This window comes from Macrobrachium rosenbergii, chromosome 54 (assembly GCF_040412425.1).
Source record: "Macrobrachium rosenbergii isolate ZJJX-2024 chromosome 54, ASM4041242v1, whole genome shotgun sequence".
NCBI lineage: Eukaryota > Metazoa > Arthropoda > Malacostraca > Decapoda > Palaemonidae > Macrobrachium > Macrobrachium rosenbergii.
In genome coordinates, this window is record NC_089794.1 from 38,642,845 (window position 1) to 38,659,493 (window position 16,649).

Consider the following 16,649-nt stretch of genomic DNA (forward strand, 5'->3'; position numbering starts at 1 on the left):
CAAATGTCTTGTCCTTAAACAAGTTGTGATTGTGATATCAGGGTAAAGTTAAAAAAAGCTGGATAGTTACTAGGGATGAGACAAAGGTAACAGATAGAGAGTAAATGGCAGCAAGACATGTAGCTGGGGACCAGTGGATGCCACAAAGACCCTTTGGTATCATCTACGGTGTGCTACACAAGTATAGAAGCGTAAACAATATGCTATTCATTACCAAGGTATATCACACAAAACTGAAAATCTTTATTATACCATAATCTTTTTGAGTTGAAATTCTTATTACTGGCAAATCAAATCTAATGACCTCCTTCCACAAACAGCCTTAACCCTTAATGGACAGGAATCCTCATATGAGTATCTCTAACAGGTTTTGGGTGATGGAGAGGAATCCACATATGAGTATTAATATTACGCGCCATTTGGTTTGGATGAATTTAGTGAGAAGGATGTTCACAGCACTTTAGTGGGCCATAAATGACTTATGGCAACTATTTAGCTCTACTGGGGAGGGACATGATCAGTATGCCTTGAGATTTCAGAGGGGAATGTACTGCCTCTCTGCCGCTCCAGGACGTCTTTTTATGTATTTGCTCATAAATATACCCCAGGATTGCTGTTGGTTTTAGTTCTTATCTTTTATGAAGTATGTCAGCTATAATTGTAATTTTTCAAAGAAAAGTGCAGAGAAATATTAGAAAAAACATGTATAACTCAAAAAAAGTTACTGAATCTCCCCATCTCAGTAAATCTCGTAAATATTTTATAACAAATATACTCAGGATTTATTACTGATTTTAGTTCTTATGTTATGATATTGTGTCCGCTGTAATTATAATTTTACAAAATAAAATACAGTAAATTATTCGAAAATACATGCATAACTTGGTAAAATTAACATATTTTTACGAGTGTCTTGTAAAAGAGTCCCTATACAGAGTTGTAAATTGTTACTTTCAACTTTCCGTGGAAGGTAGGGAAAAATATGTATAATTTTTTTCATACACCATGTGCATTTGCCTACCTTCCTCTTTCCATTGATGTTTTTTTCTTAAATTGGCCAACCTTAAAGCCTGCCTGGTCTGGGGGTGTGCTTGATATATATTTAGCCCATCCCTTAAGGGTTAAACAGACCCAATTCCTAGCACTTACTGTATATTTTCAAATAGTGTATACGGTACTGTACAAGTAAAGAGCATCAAGGAACATCTAAAGGATCTACCTTAGTTTAAAATCATTTCTTTATGCAATATACTACAGAACATACACTACTGACCTTTGCAAATGTGCTAAATCAATGATACAGAGCCTAGTTTAAAACCTATAAATACAACAACTCTTATATGCAATGCAGAAGTGTTCTGTAATTCATTTTTCCATACTGAAATAAAGTAAAACTAAAGCGACTGAGTAAAATAAGTATGATGACTATGATGACTCACATGTTCCCAAGTCCAAGAGACATGTCCTTTTGTTTCCGGTAAAATTGAGTAGTCTCCTGTAAGGGAGGTATGTGGGGTGTCTTCCCATCATTTTCGTAAACTTGGCGGATATCAGATGGATCATACACGTGAACAATGATCTGGGAGCCAAAGACTTCTCGAACAACTGGACCGTACTTCTCAAAGAGTTCACATATATCTTGGTGGTATGTAGGTAGTTTCTTAAAACCTGTGAAAGGATGTCTGATTTTAAAATACTGTATGCTAAAAATACACAAATCATAGGTAACAATAAAAGTATGGTCATACTTTTAACAGCTGCCAATAGAGGCATTCTTGTTTTACAAACATTTTGTTGGGAGGAAAACACTGAAGTTTTTTACTTTGCAAGGAGCATAATGGTGTTTTCTTCAACAATTTATCACTTGGAATGTTCTTAGAGAGGAGTCTGGGAGCTAGGGGACAAACCTTGCTTTTGCAGTACACTCAAAATGATTTTTGTTTTTATACTTTTCTAGTGACATGGTTACTTTGAAGATATAGATATGTAGTATGTTGGTTATGCAACTTACATTGCTGTTATTTTCTGCCCCAAATGCTATATTAGGTGCTGCTGGCCATAACAGAGATTAAGAGCTGACCAGTAAGTGGTGCAATATGTTGGATGAGGCTGTACTCAAGCAGAACCCAAACATTATTAATAAGCTGATTTTGTACAATGTTGCTGTTAAGTGATTTGCTGTGCGTAGATAAATTAATCTGATGATTGTGAGTACAGTGTTTGACAGTCAAAGCTTTCCTTTTCACAGTGCCTACGGAAAACGTCACGTACAGGTCACTTACTTTGATGTCACCTGAAAGGACTTCATTAAAAGAAGCCTATCTCTTACAGTTCAAAAGTTATGGCCAATACTGTATTTATATTATGTACAAAATCCACAAAATTTTGAACCACATTTGCACCTTTTGGTAAAATCTCTGCATATGATAAATATAATAGACACACAATCAGATAGAAAAACATCTCATTTCCCGTACATCTATGTATGATGACCAAACTTTGGACCAAGTTTGACTGAAATTCCTTAACTATGTAAAAAGTTGCTGCAATGAAGGGTAATTGTGACAGACACACACAGATGATCCCCAACATACACATCTATGCATGATGGTCTACCTCCATACCAAATTTGACTGATATCCCTTCAACCATGTAAGAGTTATGATGAAAAGATACGTGGTAAACAAAACAGCAAAAATAAAGGATGAGTAGAACAAGACAGACACACAATCTCCCTCCATGCACATCTATGAAAGCTAGTCTGCCTTCTTACAAAGTCTGACTACTCTCTTCAATTATGTAGGAGTTGCTATAAAAACAAAGTGGGGCAGACATGACAACATATGTAAATTAATGTAACATCTATGCATAGAGGTCTACCTTTATAGCAAGTTTGACTGATATCCCTTCAACCTTGTAGAGGTAACCATTAAAGAGAGAAAAAGCAACAGCTTCCCGACTTTGTCAGTTTGGAACTGACAAAGGTCCTAGAACACTACATAGAACACCATACAACATGAATGTAGACATATTCCAGCAAGTACAACATGAATCTGATCTGCTACACAGCCTCCAATACCTGTGCTATTCGCAAGGTTGTCGTGAGTAATCACACAGATCTAAAATGGAACCACAACCTGTATTATATACAGTACAGTACATATACAAAAGATATGATCTTACTGCCTTCTCATAACCTGTTACACATCAGTATAATGTTTAGCTGACTGGAATCCTAGTTTGGCTAGTGACTGATGTCACTGACAAAAAGCAGCCATGGTGATGTTAGATCTAAGAACTGATTTCACTGACAAAAAGCAGCCATGGTGATGTTAGATCTAAGAACTTCAGTATCATCGTCACTATTGTTTTACATCAACAGTTCATTTTTGGGGACACACACACATGTGAGTTCTCTCCATTGTCTCCTGTCTCCCATATGGACTAAGTCTTCAACTTTACCCTTTTTCCATGATTTGATGAGACTTCTTGCTGGTTTTAGTCCTGCCAATTCCATGTACTGTACAGTAATACTACTACTCTGACTAACTGCCCCTTACTTATTCTCATCACTTTTCAGAAACACCTTGATTATTTCATATTTACAAAAATCAGGATAAAAAAATTGAAAACTTACCTAGTTTGTATGGCAACAGGGTACCCAAAATGGGTATTCTAGGAGGACCAGGAACAGAGGAGAACGGCTTGGCATCATGTACCCACTCACTTGGAATACTAGAACTGGCACTGCTTAAGCATCTCACCTGACAGCAAAAATAAAATTTTAAAAATCTTTGCAAATTTCTTGCAGTAAAATGATGAGGCATTATTAATCTTTCTGGTAAACAAAACTAAGTTTACAAAAACCCTTGGGCAGTTTAGAATAGTCCCTAAAAGTACTGTGTATTCCTAATGCCTATTATAACTTCTTCAGAATCACCAACCATTTCGTCACGAGTACTTACGACAATAATAATTTCTGATGTCGTACCAGAGCAATAGTATTATGTATTACTGTACTACTAGGTTATAGACCATTTCAGTAACACAATGCTTGTATACTGTATCTGAATGTTATGGTTTTTCTACACAATGGTGAATTTTGCTGACCGCCTATACAGTATACAGTACGGTATACAAATGCACTGTTCAAGTTAAGAACATTTAAGGGAAAATTTTCCAGGGTTATGAGAGAAAGAACAAAGCAGGATGAGAAGGAGGGTTATACTTTACTTGCACATCAAATTCCTGCACTGTAAATGTTAATTATAAGGTCTTAGCATATAAAATACTGTAATGCACTGTGACAGGTTTTAACATGGTGTACAGTCAGTACTGTGTATGCCTTTGAAAATCAGTAACAAAAACACATTAAAGCTATAGTAAGGAGAAATAAACAAAAAAAATTCACAAAATTAAATAAGATTAGTTTTTCAAAGTGAAAACATATAATAAAACTTCTGACACACTGCATAAAACAGATGCCTTGGATAAATTGTGTAAGTGTGGTTTTATATTTCTGCAATACCCTCATCATACAGCTTTGTTCTGTATAAGCACTCTGTACATACTGATGGGGGTGGAATAGCGAAGTACACTGATGAAACAAAACTTTACTTAAACATACAATGAACTGTACTATCATAAGCTATAACATAATTTACTGTACAGTATACGGTGCTTGAAAATTAAAGACAACAATAGACAAAAAAGTAGTAATGAGCATTCACTGAGGTAGAGGCTTTTATATGTTTTATCACTCTCTCTCTATCCTTGTTCCAACCATAAACTGACAGTATGTAAGCACTCTTTCAATCACCCAAGGATTACAGTATGATCCATTTTCAGCTGCTTTTTTATTTCTAATTTCCTGTCAACACTCCTTTGATGCATCACCAGCACTTATATCAGGATTTTGCTTTTGAGGCATAGTTGGAAATGCAGGAAATTTAAAAACTGAACAAAAGAAGCAAGTTTATGCACTTATCCCACCAACAGCAACAACATTTTCTGATTAAAACTGGAGTGTAGCAAGGGGGCTTGAGAAAATAAACCACTAGGCCTACCCATTGTTTTTAAGTGCTTAAAGTAATTAATTTGAACATTTGTTAAAACACACCAATGTTTTTAACTTGAAATGTTATCAAAATGGCTTTATTGGGAGTTCAGTTGTATGCACGAGCTGTCATTAAGTTGGATGTTTACAGCCCAAAGACTGGCTGTAATTAAAGATTTATGCATAAAGCAAATGATTTTAACATTAACTTACCTCAAGACTGTGTGCCTTGTGTTCAGATGAGAGCAATGTAATTCTTGAAAACTGCTTCTTATTAACTAATGATCGATATATGCTTGAGCCTCTCATTGTAAATAAGTCTTATACTGTACCTGCAATTAAAAAGAAAGAAAGGGTTAGAGTAAAATAGGATCCCAGTCACAATAAACAACTTATTACCAAAATTCAACTCAAACCATAATAATGATTTACAATCTACCCCCTGTCTTGTTATAGGGAAAGTGAAGAGAGTTCCATCTTCAGAGAGAATACTTTAGATTGGTACTCTAACATGTTACTTTTCTACGCCTAGCCAACAACTACACATACAGTGGAGGAGGAGGAGGAGGAGGAGGAGGAGAACCCATTCACATCCCATACCTAAGGCAACTAACCTCAAGCTGGATGCTTTCTTGTATTAAGGAGCTCGGACAACTACACAATACTGAACAACCATTCCAAGTTCGGAATGTACCTGGTTGACACATATATGGCATGGTAATCCACCTACTTGTGCTTCTGCTTTTTATGTGACACATTAGTTGTTAACAACACTACTAAATGACCCATTAAGTTGTCTCAAATGCACTTGCTGAGCCAAAAATACCGCATGCATTTCCAAGAAAGTGAAGTCCATATGAAGGTTGTTACTCGTCCACACTCCTAAAGTGACTAGGTCCTCCAGGTATGTGCCCTAACACCCCTATGATACATCTGAAAACAGAAATATTTTTGGTGGGGGGTGGGGGGAATCCAAGGGAACTTCCATAAGGAAATTCCTGTTTGTCCATCCACTGGTCAATATCGTCACTAATCACCCTCGCTATAATGTGCAGGATATGTTTGAGGATCTGTTGTAGAACACCAATGCAGTCCATAAGCGAGCATAGGTGGAACCACCTCTGTAACACTAATGACACCAAGGACATCAGGTGACTAAGAAAGATAGATCTACTAGAGCTGAGTTAGTGGTTCCTGAGGGGGACAAGAACTGTCCTGTTACCTCCCTGAGCTTGCTGACTCAAGATATCTACATGCCAGAATCTGCTACATTATCAATCAGCAAGACTAGGACTCCTTAACTGCAGCTTGAAACATAACTACCCTCCAAACTCCAAAGGCCTGACTGAGCACCCCACAGAACTTGGACACTGCACAGTAGGACAGTGCCCTGCAAACACAAAAGGGTATCCATCCACTAAGAAGCTACTCCTGAGGAAGGCTGTATGGGGAAATGTATAATACTTTCTCTGACACACTAAAGGTATGGGGGATAGCTTGGAAAAATGACTGGTCTGGAAATCAGAAAAATCACATTCACCAGCACTGTTTGAGCAAGCAAGGATGAGGTCATTATTTCTCCAGAATGAACCTTAAGGTCCACTCAATGGATTATACCAAATACTAGGGAGTTACCCAGGGAAGCCTGTTATCACTTGAAAATGAGTGTCCAACTGAAAAGGTTCCTCTACCCGGACAGACAGAAAATGAGAGTCAGACCAACCAGGTGACCACTTCAAGGATCAATGGCCCCAAACTCAAAGGCAAGGGCAATAATTCATAGCTAGAGGGCCTTGGTGTTAACTGGACAAGGTCAACATCATCACATGCCTGAACTCCACTGTAGAACTGGATGCTGAAGCTAGTGCTGAGCTCAGGTGAGTTGACACCTATACCAACTTGACCATGCATACATACTAGTGGTTAATCAAGTGGGACCAGAATTTATATTACATACAGGTAACAAGTCATGAGTGTAACACACACCATGGAGATATCAGGACCAGTACCAAGCATGAATTCACAATCATGCAATGCTTGTGGTCATCCTAAATTAGTTCTGAAAAAATGGGTTAGTCAGAAACTACTGGAGACTCCTCCCATCATACTTAACAAGATGTATGGAGAGCACAGAAAGAATCAGGGCCAGACCACTCCCTATGTCTTAGCAGGCAATTGGTCACAAACATGTTTACGGACCAGATGTTCAGCCCTCCTCCAGGAAAACCTGCCTCACAAACAGGCAATATGTTCATCACTCCTCTTCAGTAAAGAGTGGTGCTGATGAGGCTTCTTCTGGCCTCATCCAGCAATCTGGGACCTACAAAAAGAAGAAGCAGTAGTGGAAGAAGAGGAGGAACTTGAGACCAAAGAAGAGAGGATGGAAATGCATGTCTGTGCATCCTACCCTTGCCCTTACTAAGCATCTTGTCCACCTCTCTCACTAAAGCCAAGGACTTCACTGTCAAAGCAGGTTTCCAAATTGAAGACCTGGCTGAAGCCACATACGGAACTCTGAAAAAGTAGCAAAGAGAGGTTTCCCTGATGGCTAGAGCCTTCTACAACTCTTATGATTTTTATGTGAACTTTCTGTCATGTTGGGGCATTGCCAGAGAAAAATTGACAGGACCCGTCTCCCCCTCAGTGAGAATACCGGGGATATCCACTATACCAAATGAGACCCATCACAAAATGCAGTCTTATAACACATAAAAGAAATCAGAGACAGCAGGCATGAAATAGTTGGACTTATTGACCTCATCCATTTATTTTTTGCAAAAACTTAAACATTTGATACAATATGCTCTTCAAAGTTTTATAATAAATACTGTATACATTTGAATGTCATTTCTCAGCAGAAACCAAATCCCATTAACTGAAATCAAGCATGCCTGATTTCACAGAATTCCCTGCCATCTACAGGGCAAATTCTTTGAAATCTGTTTCGCAAAGTAATCTGTTTCACAAAGTTCAAAACCTACTATTAAATCATGAACACATGGGAGGCTGATACAACTACTACACCATTAATCATAATGAAAGTTAACCAATCATCTTGTGAACAGTAGTATACTAACAGCCGCAATGATCTGATACAATATTTTACAAAGTGTAGTAAGCTTCTTATATTTTGTTAAGCTGGACTGTCTTGTAGATGTCATACCGATTTCTTAAAATCATTTTTGTCTAAGTGAAAGAGAAGAGATGATATTTACAAGAACATATCTCACACCCATTTTTCACACACACAAAGCATGCTGTTCATACTAAAGTCCATTTAAAAAGATTTCCTACCTATCTTGACCAACTCAACAACTTATCCTAAAGGATATCCTGAAATATGAACACCTCCCAACCTATAGTATTCTTCTGAAGGCCATGTCCTGTAGCCTATGGTTTATTTTTGCATGTTAAATTAGCCTGCTTGCATAAGAAACTTGGGGAATGCACAAATACTATTACAATAGTTCCGCTGTGCACTGCTGTTCACGGTGCACAATATATTATAGCATCTAACTTTCCTATCTTCATTATATCTCCTTCCTTTCACTTTCCACTAACACCATCTCTGGTCTAAGACACTTTCTTCCCAGCCGTTTATATCTTCAAATTGAAAGCTACAGAACATACATTTCATCTTTATTTCATACTGAAGAAGGGTTTAAGCCTAATTCATTTCTATTTATATCGGGGAGCTGTCTGCTAATCTACTTCAATTTCCAATTTTGAACTTTGAATTAGTGGGGTAGTTAAAGTCTTTGGTTTCATCATGTACCTTACATAAAGTCACCTTACAGTGTCTCGTACAACCTGAAAAAAATCATAATGATAATACCTGTTAAATGAAAATTTTGACTAAAAATATTTTCACAAAATAACAGTTGGGCCTGTCCTAGTAAAAACAGCAGATGCGTCTTAGTTTAGAATAAGATTGGCAAGCTAAATCGTATCAGGTTAGATGAAGGTCGAGGATGAAATCTTCCAAATCATAAATAACATGATCGAGGGTGGCCTAGGGTACAAAGCCCTACAATTCCTAAGATGAAACTTTAATAACAGACTATCCCCTGATACTGTTATAGTTTTGTACAAATTCAGGATACCTTTGATCTTCAATGAAATAATTTGCTAAGTAAAGTTTGGGCCTGTAGACTTGTTATTGTCCAAGTTGGACGTGTCTTATCTTACATTATCTTATCAGTTACCTGGGCCTAGCTTATGAAATAGGCTTATGCTTTAGTCTTCAGAAGACATTTCTTCCCACCTGATCAAAGGCATGGGATTATCCCTACGTGAGCTATAGGATGGTCATTTCCCATTTCCAGTGCAATGTAGTTACCAACCTGGGAGACTTGGCAATGCTAAGCCTCAAGCCTACTGCACCCTTTACCATCTTTTCGTTGGGCTATTTTGAGGACATGTACCTAATCAGACGGTCACATCCGATGGGCATTGTAGAGAGGCCTACAGTAATGCCCAGGCATCTTCATAAACGAGTTTATATTTATTACTGAAATTTTTAATATGAATAAGCTCTGCCTGCAAACTGGGATTAAATAATCTACATAAATAAACCATAATATTAATAAGACCAGCCAGCAAACAGGCTTAAGCTACATAAATAACACACGTTTAAATGATCTTCATGAATTAACCCTAAAATACAAGACAAATGCTGTCCTAATTAGGAAAGGATTCACGCAGTATTCGTGATTTTATCAAGATTTAAATACGTCTGCTATATCACCGTGAGTGATTAGTATCCAATCCAAGGAGAAAGGAGAAATATGCACGTACAAATAGGCGTCGTCACCCACTCACAAAACCAGAGCAACAAGTGGATCCTAACTTCATGCCCTCGAATTCTACTTCCTGAACTTCCAGTTATCAGCTGTGGTGCCATAGTACCCCAAGGTTGAAGACGAAAGAGCTCTTCTGATTGGTTATCGGAAGGGGGTGTGTTCGCATAGCGTGATATGATTGGCTGTCTTTTCCTTGGTATATTCGAGTGCTCTATAGATTTTATTTCACTTCCAAATCAATATATACACGCACCCGCGTGTGTGTGTATAATTGTGAAAGAGGTGCAAGGTGAAAGTGGCAGTGCGGGTTGTTGTTTTGTTTTGTTTATATTATATATATATATATATATATATATATATATATATATATATATATATATATATATATATATATATATATATGTGTGTGTGTGTGAGGTTGTTAGTAAATATACACACACATATACATGACAGTTAAAAGGAATATCATCGAATCTTGTTTTATCAAGTCAAATAATGAGTGTTCTAAATTTAAGTCTTGGTTTGTTTAAACTTGATGCCTTCATAATTAAAAAAGTTGTTGATAAATATATGCAAAATTAATATTAATTTTTATACATGTTTCTGCAATGTGAATGGGTAAGATTCCGTTTCTCCTATGGTTAAATATATATATGGATTTAGTTTGTGACAGCGTGATCCCGGATTTGCCGTGGATTAACCGTTTTTTTCTTTTTTATCCCCTAGCAATTAACCATCTGGTATTCAAGGTTATAAATGTTTTTGGATTTTGTAAGCCTAAACTTCCGTATCTCTTGTTTGGTCTATGGTTCAAGTTTGTGACAGCTTGAGCCCGGATTATCAGCGGCGTAACTAGGAGTCTCTTAATGGGGGGGGCACTGGGCATGCACAAATTATAATACCCATTTTTTTTTTAAATCATGCGGGAAGATATTAAGGTTGTTTTAAAATATTTAAGCCTACCAATTTGTGAATCACGTTTTTATATAACAAAATTGCTCAAATATTTTTCCCGTACAAATTATGAACCTCTGACCACACTTGTAAATCCAAATTAGATATTATAAGTAATGGTTTGGCAATGAAATAAAACCACTTGGTATGTAAACAAAATATAATTAAGAGAATCAAAATTAACATTTGCTTATTGTAAAAAAGAAAAAAATATATTGGAATTATTCATTTAATATTTCTATGATATGTTTAAATAGTGAGATCAAAAGAAATTAAGACATTTGATTGCTACAATTAACGACTTTAGGTGAAGTATATAAGATTCCATTACAATTGGTTACTTGATAATTGAACCTAATCATTTAATTAATAGTATTAATAACAGAATGATGCAGATGTATTAATTTAATACATCTGCATCATTCTGTTATTGTTTCCTAGCAAAAATATCAACAAACCTTTGCATATCGATATTCTTTGCCCTGTCCTGGTGGATTCCAATTACCGTTACACCGGACAATTTATGATCACACAGAATTTCTGAGGTAGTTCTTTGCGTGTCTTAGTAAAGAGAAGCTTCGCTCACAAGATGCAGATGTTGGCAGTAATGCAAGAGCAATGATTAACATTTTGTACAAACCTGGATATGCATCTTTAAAAGGAACAAAAAAAGCTGTCAAATCCACAATGTTGGCAATTTTAACCCCATCAGCTTGTTTACGTTTTACTAATCGTTTTGCTTGTCGCAGCTCAACATCTAAGAATTCAAGATCATTATACTTAGCTGCCAGTGTCTCTAACTGGTTCTGCTGTAAAAATTTAGGGGAGATGATATTGAATGGAAAAGGGATTTGTTGGCATCATCAAATCTTGACTCAATTTCAGTTAGTAGCCTGTCCATTACTGGATAATGGAGTGTGTTTTTGTATCCTTCCTGTTCCTCATGCTTACACACTTCTCTATGTCCAGTTGTTTCCAAGACAACAGCATCCTTTAGATGCCTCGGTAATTTATGTATTCTTTGCTTGACAGGTGAAACCTCAATATTGTGTGTCTGGGACAATGCAACTGCCTTCTCCCAAATGCTATGCCAAGCTTTTTCTGAGCGCTCATTAATTCCTGGTGGACAGCATCAACCATTCGGGCAGCTTCTGACAGATCTAAAGACGGTGACTGAAGCATATCTGACACAAGCTTCGTTTTGTGTAAAATGTGGGTGAACATCACTGAGCATAATATATATGCAAAATTAATGTTCATTAATAAACTTCTTGCAACATGTGCACGCTTGCCTGCGTGGCATTGGGATGAAGAAATCTCTTCAAGGGTACTTATGACAGCAGGAAAGGTATCAAGCAGAACCTTACATGAAAGATACTGACACGACCATCTTGTATCACTGAGCCTTTTCAGAGATCTAATTTGCTTATTAGGAAACAATTCCTTTTGCTTTGCAAGATAAATTTCATGTGCATGGTGTGTGTGTGAGGACATAAATGTATAAATCTCTTCTAGAAAACTAAAGAAAGAGTCAGCCAGTCGAACTGATCTGACACTGTCAACAATAATAAGATTCAGTCTGTGATTATAACAGCGAATGTAAACTGCCTGTGGTGCTAGCTCTTCACGCACCAGCTGCTGAACTCCTCGATTCACTCTCATTACAGAAGCACCATCATATGTTTGCCCTACACAGTTTCTGGGATCAATTGAACACAATCTCAGAACCGTACACAAACTATCTTTAAGTGATTTAGCATTAAGGTTGTGAAGCCAAACAAAGTCCAAGAATTCTTCATGTATATTGTTCTTGTACACATAGCAAACAACTACTGATAATTGCTCTTTCTTACTGATATCCCTGGACTCATCAATCATGACTGAAAAGTACGTATTTGAACTCAGTTCTTCTGAAATTTCCTCCCGAATCATTTGGGCCAGTAGAGCAAAAATTTCATTCTGAATTTTTGGGCTGGTGTATTTAACTCTATTCTTTCCTTTCAGTCGAGTTTTCACTATATCATCATTTTCACTTAGATCTCCAAGAAGTTACCCTTATTTGGACTATCCACATCTTCTTTATGGCCCCTTTGCGCAATCTTTTGTCTCGCTGTCAGACAGAGGACTCTAGCTACTTGTTTTATATAGTGTCTGTTATCAATAATCGTTTTCTCATGGGCAGATGTAAGGGCAGCTGCAACTGTACTTCCAGATTCTATGCGTTGTTTAAACTCTTTCCATGCACAGAAAGCTGCCATATGATAATCACGACGCTGATGTTGAGCAAACCCAGCGTCTTTTTCATTTGCTTTTTTCCATTGACGGTATCCAGTAGTTGTAAATGCAATTTTCAGATGGAGGTTTATTAGGGGGAGGGAACATCCTGCAGCAGAAACAATAAGCAGCATCTTGACTGACAGAATATTCAAGCCATTTGTGTGAATCATACCATGCTGACCTAAAGGCACGATGCTTTTTCCCAGACCTTGTTGAAGGGAAAATTGCCTGTGATGGTTGAGTTGGACTCTCTGTTCTTCCTTTGCTTATGTCGTCAGGTCCTAGAACTGAATGTTTTTGTTCAGAGGTTTTTGGAATACATGATGTTCCTGGTGTCACTGATGCTGTAATACCTATGCTTCCCCTGTCACTGCCAACTGAATCAGTTTCACTAGCAGATTCAGCAGAATCTAACCATATGTCTTTTTCATAGACTACAGTGCTTTGTGTGTCATCAGTGATTTGACGTTTCCTACTTGAAAGAAAAGGTTCATTCGGATCGTCGGCAGTTGACTGCCTTTTAAAGCAACCTGTTATGTTTGCTTTCATGATATAAAACTGATGTCCGGGAAGGTGACTTGGTCTAAGACAATATCTAGAAAGTGGAGAAAATGCATAATAGAAGTTGCTTTACTGCATCTGAATAGTGATGAAATATAATCTTAACCATACTTTTTGCAAATAGAAATGATTGCACACTCTAGCTATGTCACAGGATCATTTGTAAAATCAGTTAAGATGTGATAGCATAAATAAAAAATACATTATATATATATATATACATATATATATATATATATATATATATATATATATATATATATATATATATATATATATATATATTATATATATCATTTATATATATATCATATATTTATATATTTATATTTATATATATATATATATATATATATATATATATATATATAAACTGAATAATACATAAAGTAATACAACTACTATTGCTGCTGCTCTGAATAATATCAATAACAACATTTAGGACATTTTGAAATAGTAAATAAATATACACGCACACACACACATAGGCTATCTATCTAACTATATATATATATATATATATATATATATATATATATATATATATATATATATATACATATATATACCCATAACTGTGTTGTATATAAAAGTGAGTGCTGGCATTAACTGGATAAACGTTAAATTACACAACCGAACCTTTAATATCCATATTACCTTATTTACGATTGTCTCCAGTTTGAAAAAAGGATTAGTTTTATTTCAGTGTCTTTAGTTAATTTACGTAGGTGAAAACTTCTTACAGCACTAAATAAATGGCCCTAAGCAAAGCACGCCTTTCCTTAGAGCACACTGCCTATAACATTGAAAATTTGCGTTTATGCACTTGCCATTAAACTATCAAGGACGAAAGAATGACAGCATTACTACAAAGAAAAATATAAACGAGCCTGAAACGCTTGTAACATAAATACCTGCCGTGTCTTGGTGACGTTCTCATTCACACGATGGCGTACGGAATCACTGCCATTTACCTACAGGAACTGCACTGTCTCGGCTAATCCGTGCCAGCGTTACGTCAACACACCACATACACGTATTGTACGAGACTATTACCAACGATGGCGCTACGCAAGACAAATAAAAACGAATAACCAGTGGTTTCATTCATACAACATAAATAATGATGAGCACATTCTCTCTCTCTCTCTGTGTGTGTGTGCGTGTGTAACCAAATTTGCGTTATGCAATAATCCACTATTTCTGAGTTTGTGTAAGATTTTCGCATATCCAGATGTTATACCAGCTGACTATAATATGTCAGTCAGTCCTCTAACATTGGTGCGTTATACATATATAACATTTTTGTATAATACACGTGTGTGAGTGTGTCTGTGCGTGTGCGTGTTTTTGAAGTTTTCATTTTCTATCCAATTTTAATTTCCAAATTTTACATTGTCCACTGATTTTTTGGCCATAAATTATTTTCTGTACATGATTTGATCACATTTCTTTCACACTTACATAACGTTTGGAAAACGAATACGTATACTCCTGAGATAAAGAAAGAAAATTTATTTATTTCTTACAGTTAATATAGTAAAACACTTATCTTCGTATACAAAAAAACATCCAAACTGCTTGATTTAGAAAACTTTAATAATAATAATAATAATAATAATAATAATATGAAAATTAAACTTAGGTTTTACTACAAGCTACATGAACTCAAAATAGGGGAGCACCAGTTTCAAATGGGGAGGCACGTTCCCCCCTGTGCCGCCCCCCCCTCCCCCGCAGTTACGCCTATGCGGATTATCTTTCTGTTTATTACCCTTTGACAACTAACCATCTGGTATTCTTGTTCTTTTGTTTACCTTGTAACCTTCTTTGTATCTGTATCTCATTTATGCCCAGACGATGCATTAATAAACGTGAAAGCGCTTGGTACTGAACTTCTGCCTGTCATTTTCCTGTGGGATTCGCTTATACACTGAAGTCACGTGCATCTACTGTGATTTTTAACATATACATATATATATATATATATATATATATATATATATATATATATATATATATATATATATATATATATATATACATATATTTATATATGTGTGTGTGTATGTTCTGTTAGTAAATACACACACGCACGCACACACACACACACACACACACACACACACACACATATATATATATATATATATATATATATATATATATATATATATATATATATAAATATATATACAGTATATATATATACATATATACTGTATATGTATATATGGAAAACCAGAATTAAATCAGTTCTCGTCAGTGTCAATAACATATTTCAGCCACGTTTGAAAATGTGGTGACGTCAGAATTTTTAAAAAAGCTATAGGAGGTATCTGTCAAAATCCTTGTATATTAGTTTTCACGCGATATGTCCAACAGGGGAGAAGACCAATATGTTTACAAAATACAAGTCCGTAAGAACAGAGAAAAGTAAATAACAATAGCAATCAAACTATCAGACTTCTTTGCACCCGATTTGAAATGCTGATCCAACGATTTTACGACGTGACTCAGATCTTTCTCACATCTAGTCACAGCTGTAATAAAATTCTAGAAAACTGTGTGGTACTGGACCTCACAAAAGAAGAGGCAAGACCGATGGAATTAACTGCGAATCTAGTACTGTGCGGTGGATGGTAGTCTGAGAAGATCTAAATGGAAACGATAACTGAACAATTATGACTGAGTTAATCGTTTCCCAGAGACTAAAGAAATTAACAGGACTCAAGTTTTATCTAGAAATTTAAGATACGAGTCAGCTGCTAAAGACCAAACCGGGGAACAGTATTCAAATAACAGGAAAACAAAATAAACACGTTTCATTGCAATACGTCTCCAAAAACCACGAGCAATTTTCAAACCATACCACTTTTACGCGGTTGAAGAAGATAACAGGATATGTTGATCAAAAGTGCACTTGCAATTAACAATTACAGAAAGAATGTTAAATCTGCTTTTAATAGTTAAAGATCCAGTTCCCTATAACTTGCGCC

General features: G+C 36.1%; 2 protein-coding genes across 6 annotated transcripts in view; both read right to left on the minus strand.

The window, feature by feature from the left end:
- Window positions 1–16,649, minus strand: part of LOC136834992 (probable cytochrome P450 CYP44) — a 144,239-nt gene that overhangs the window by 88,516 nt on the left and 39,074 nt on the right. For 2 of the 5 annotated variants that reach the window (XM_067097985.1, XM_067097989.1), the window contains exons 1-4: window positions 9,854–9,948; window positions 5,270–5,388; window positions 3,638–3,764; window positions 1,440–1,668 (exon numbers count right to left, since the gene is read on the minus strand). In XM_067097985.1, coding sequence (XP_066954086.1) covers window positions 1,440–1,668; window positions 3,638–3,764; window positions 5,270–5,365 — 452 coding nt within the window. In that variant the 5' untranslated portion in view covers window positions 5,366–5,388; window positions 9,854–9,948. Of the gene's footprint in view, window positions 1–1,439; window positions 1,669–3,637; window positions 3,765–5,269; window positions 5,389–9,803; window positions 9,994–16,649 lie in introns of those variants that run through there. The other 3 variants (XM_067097988.1, XM_067097986.1, XM_067097987.1) reach the window with 3 other exon arrangements.
- LOC136834649 (zinc finger MYM-type protein 1-like) lies at window positions 11,806–12,744 on the minus strand. Its single transcript, XM_067097232.1, has one exon. The coding sequence runs from the start codon at window positions 12,742–12,744 to the stop codon at window positions 11,806–11,808; it is 939 nt and encodes a 312-aa protein (XP_066953333.1).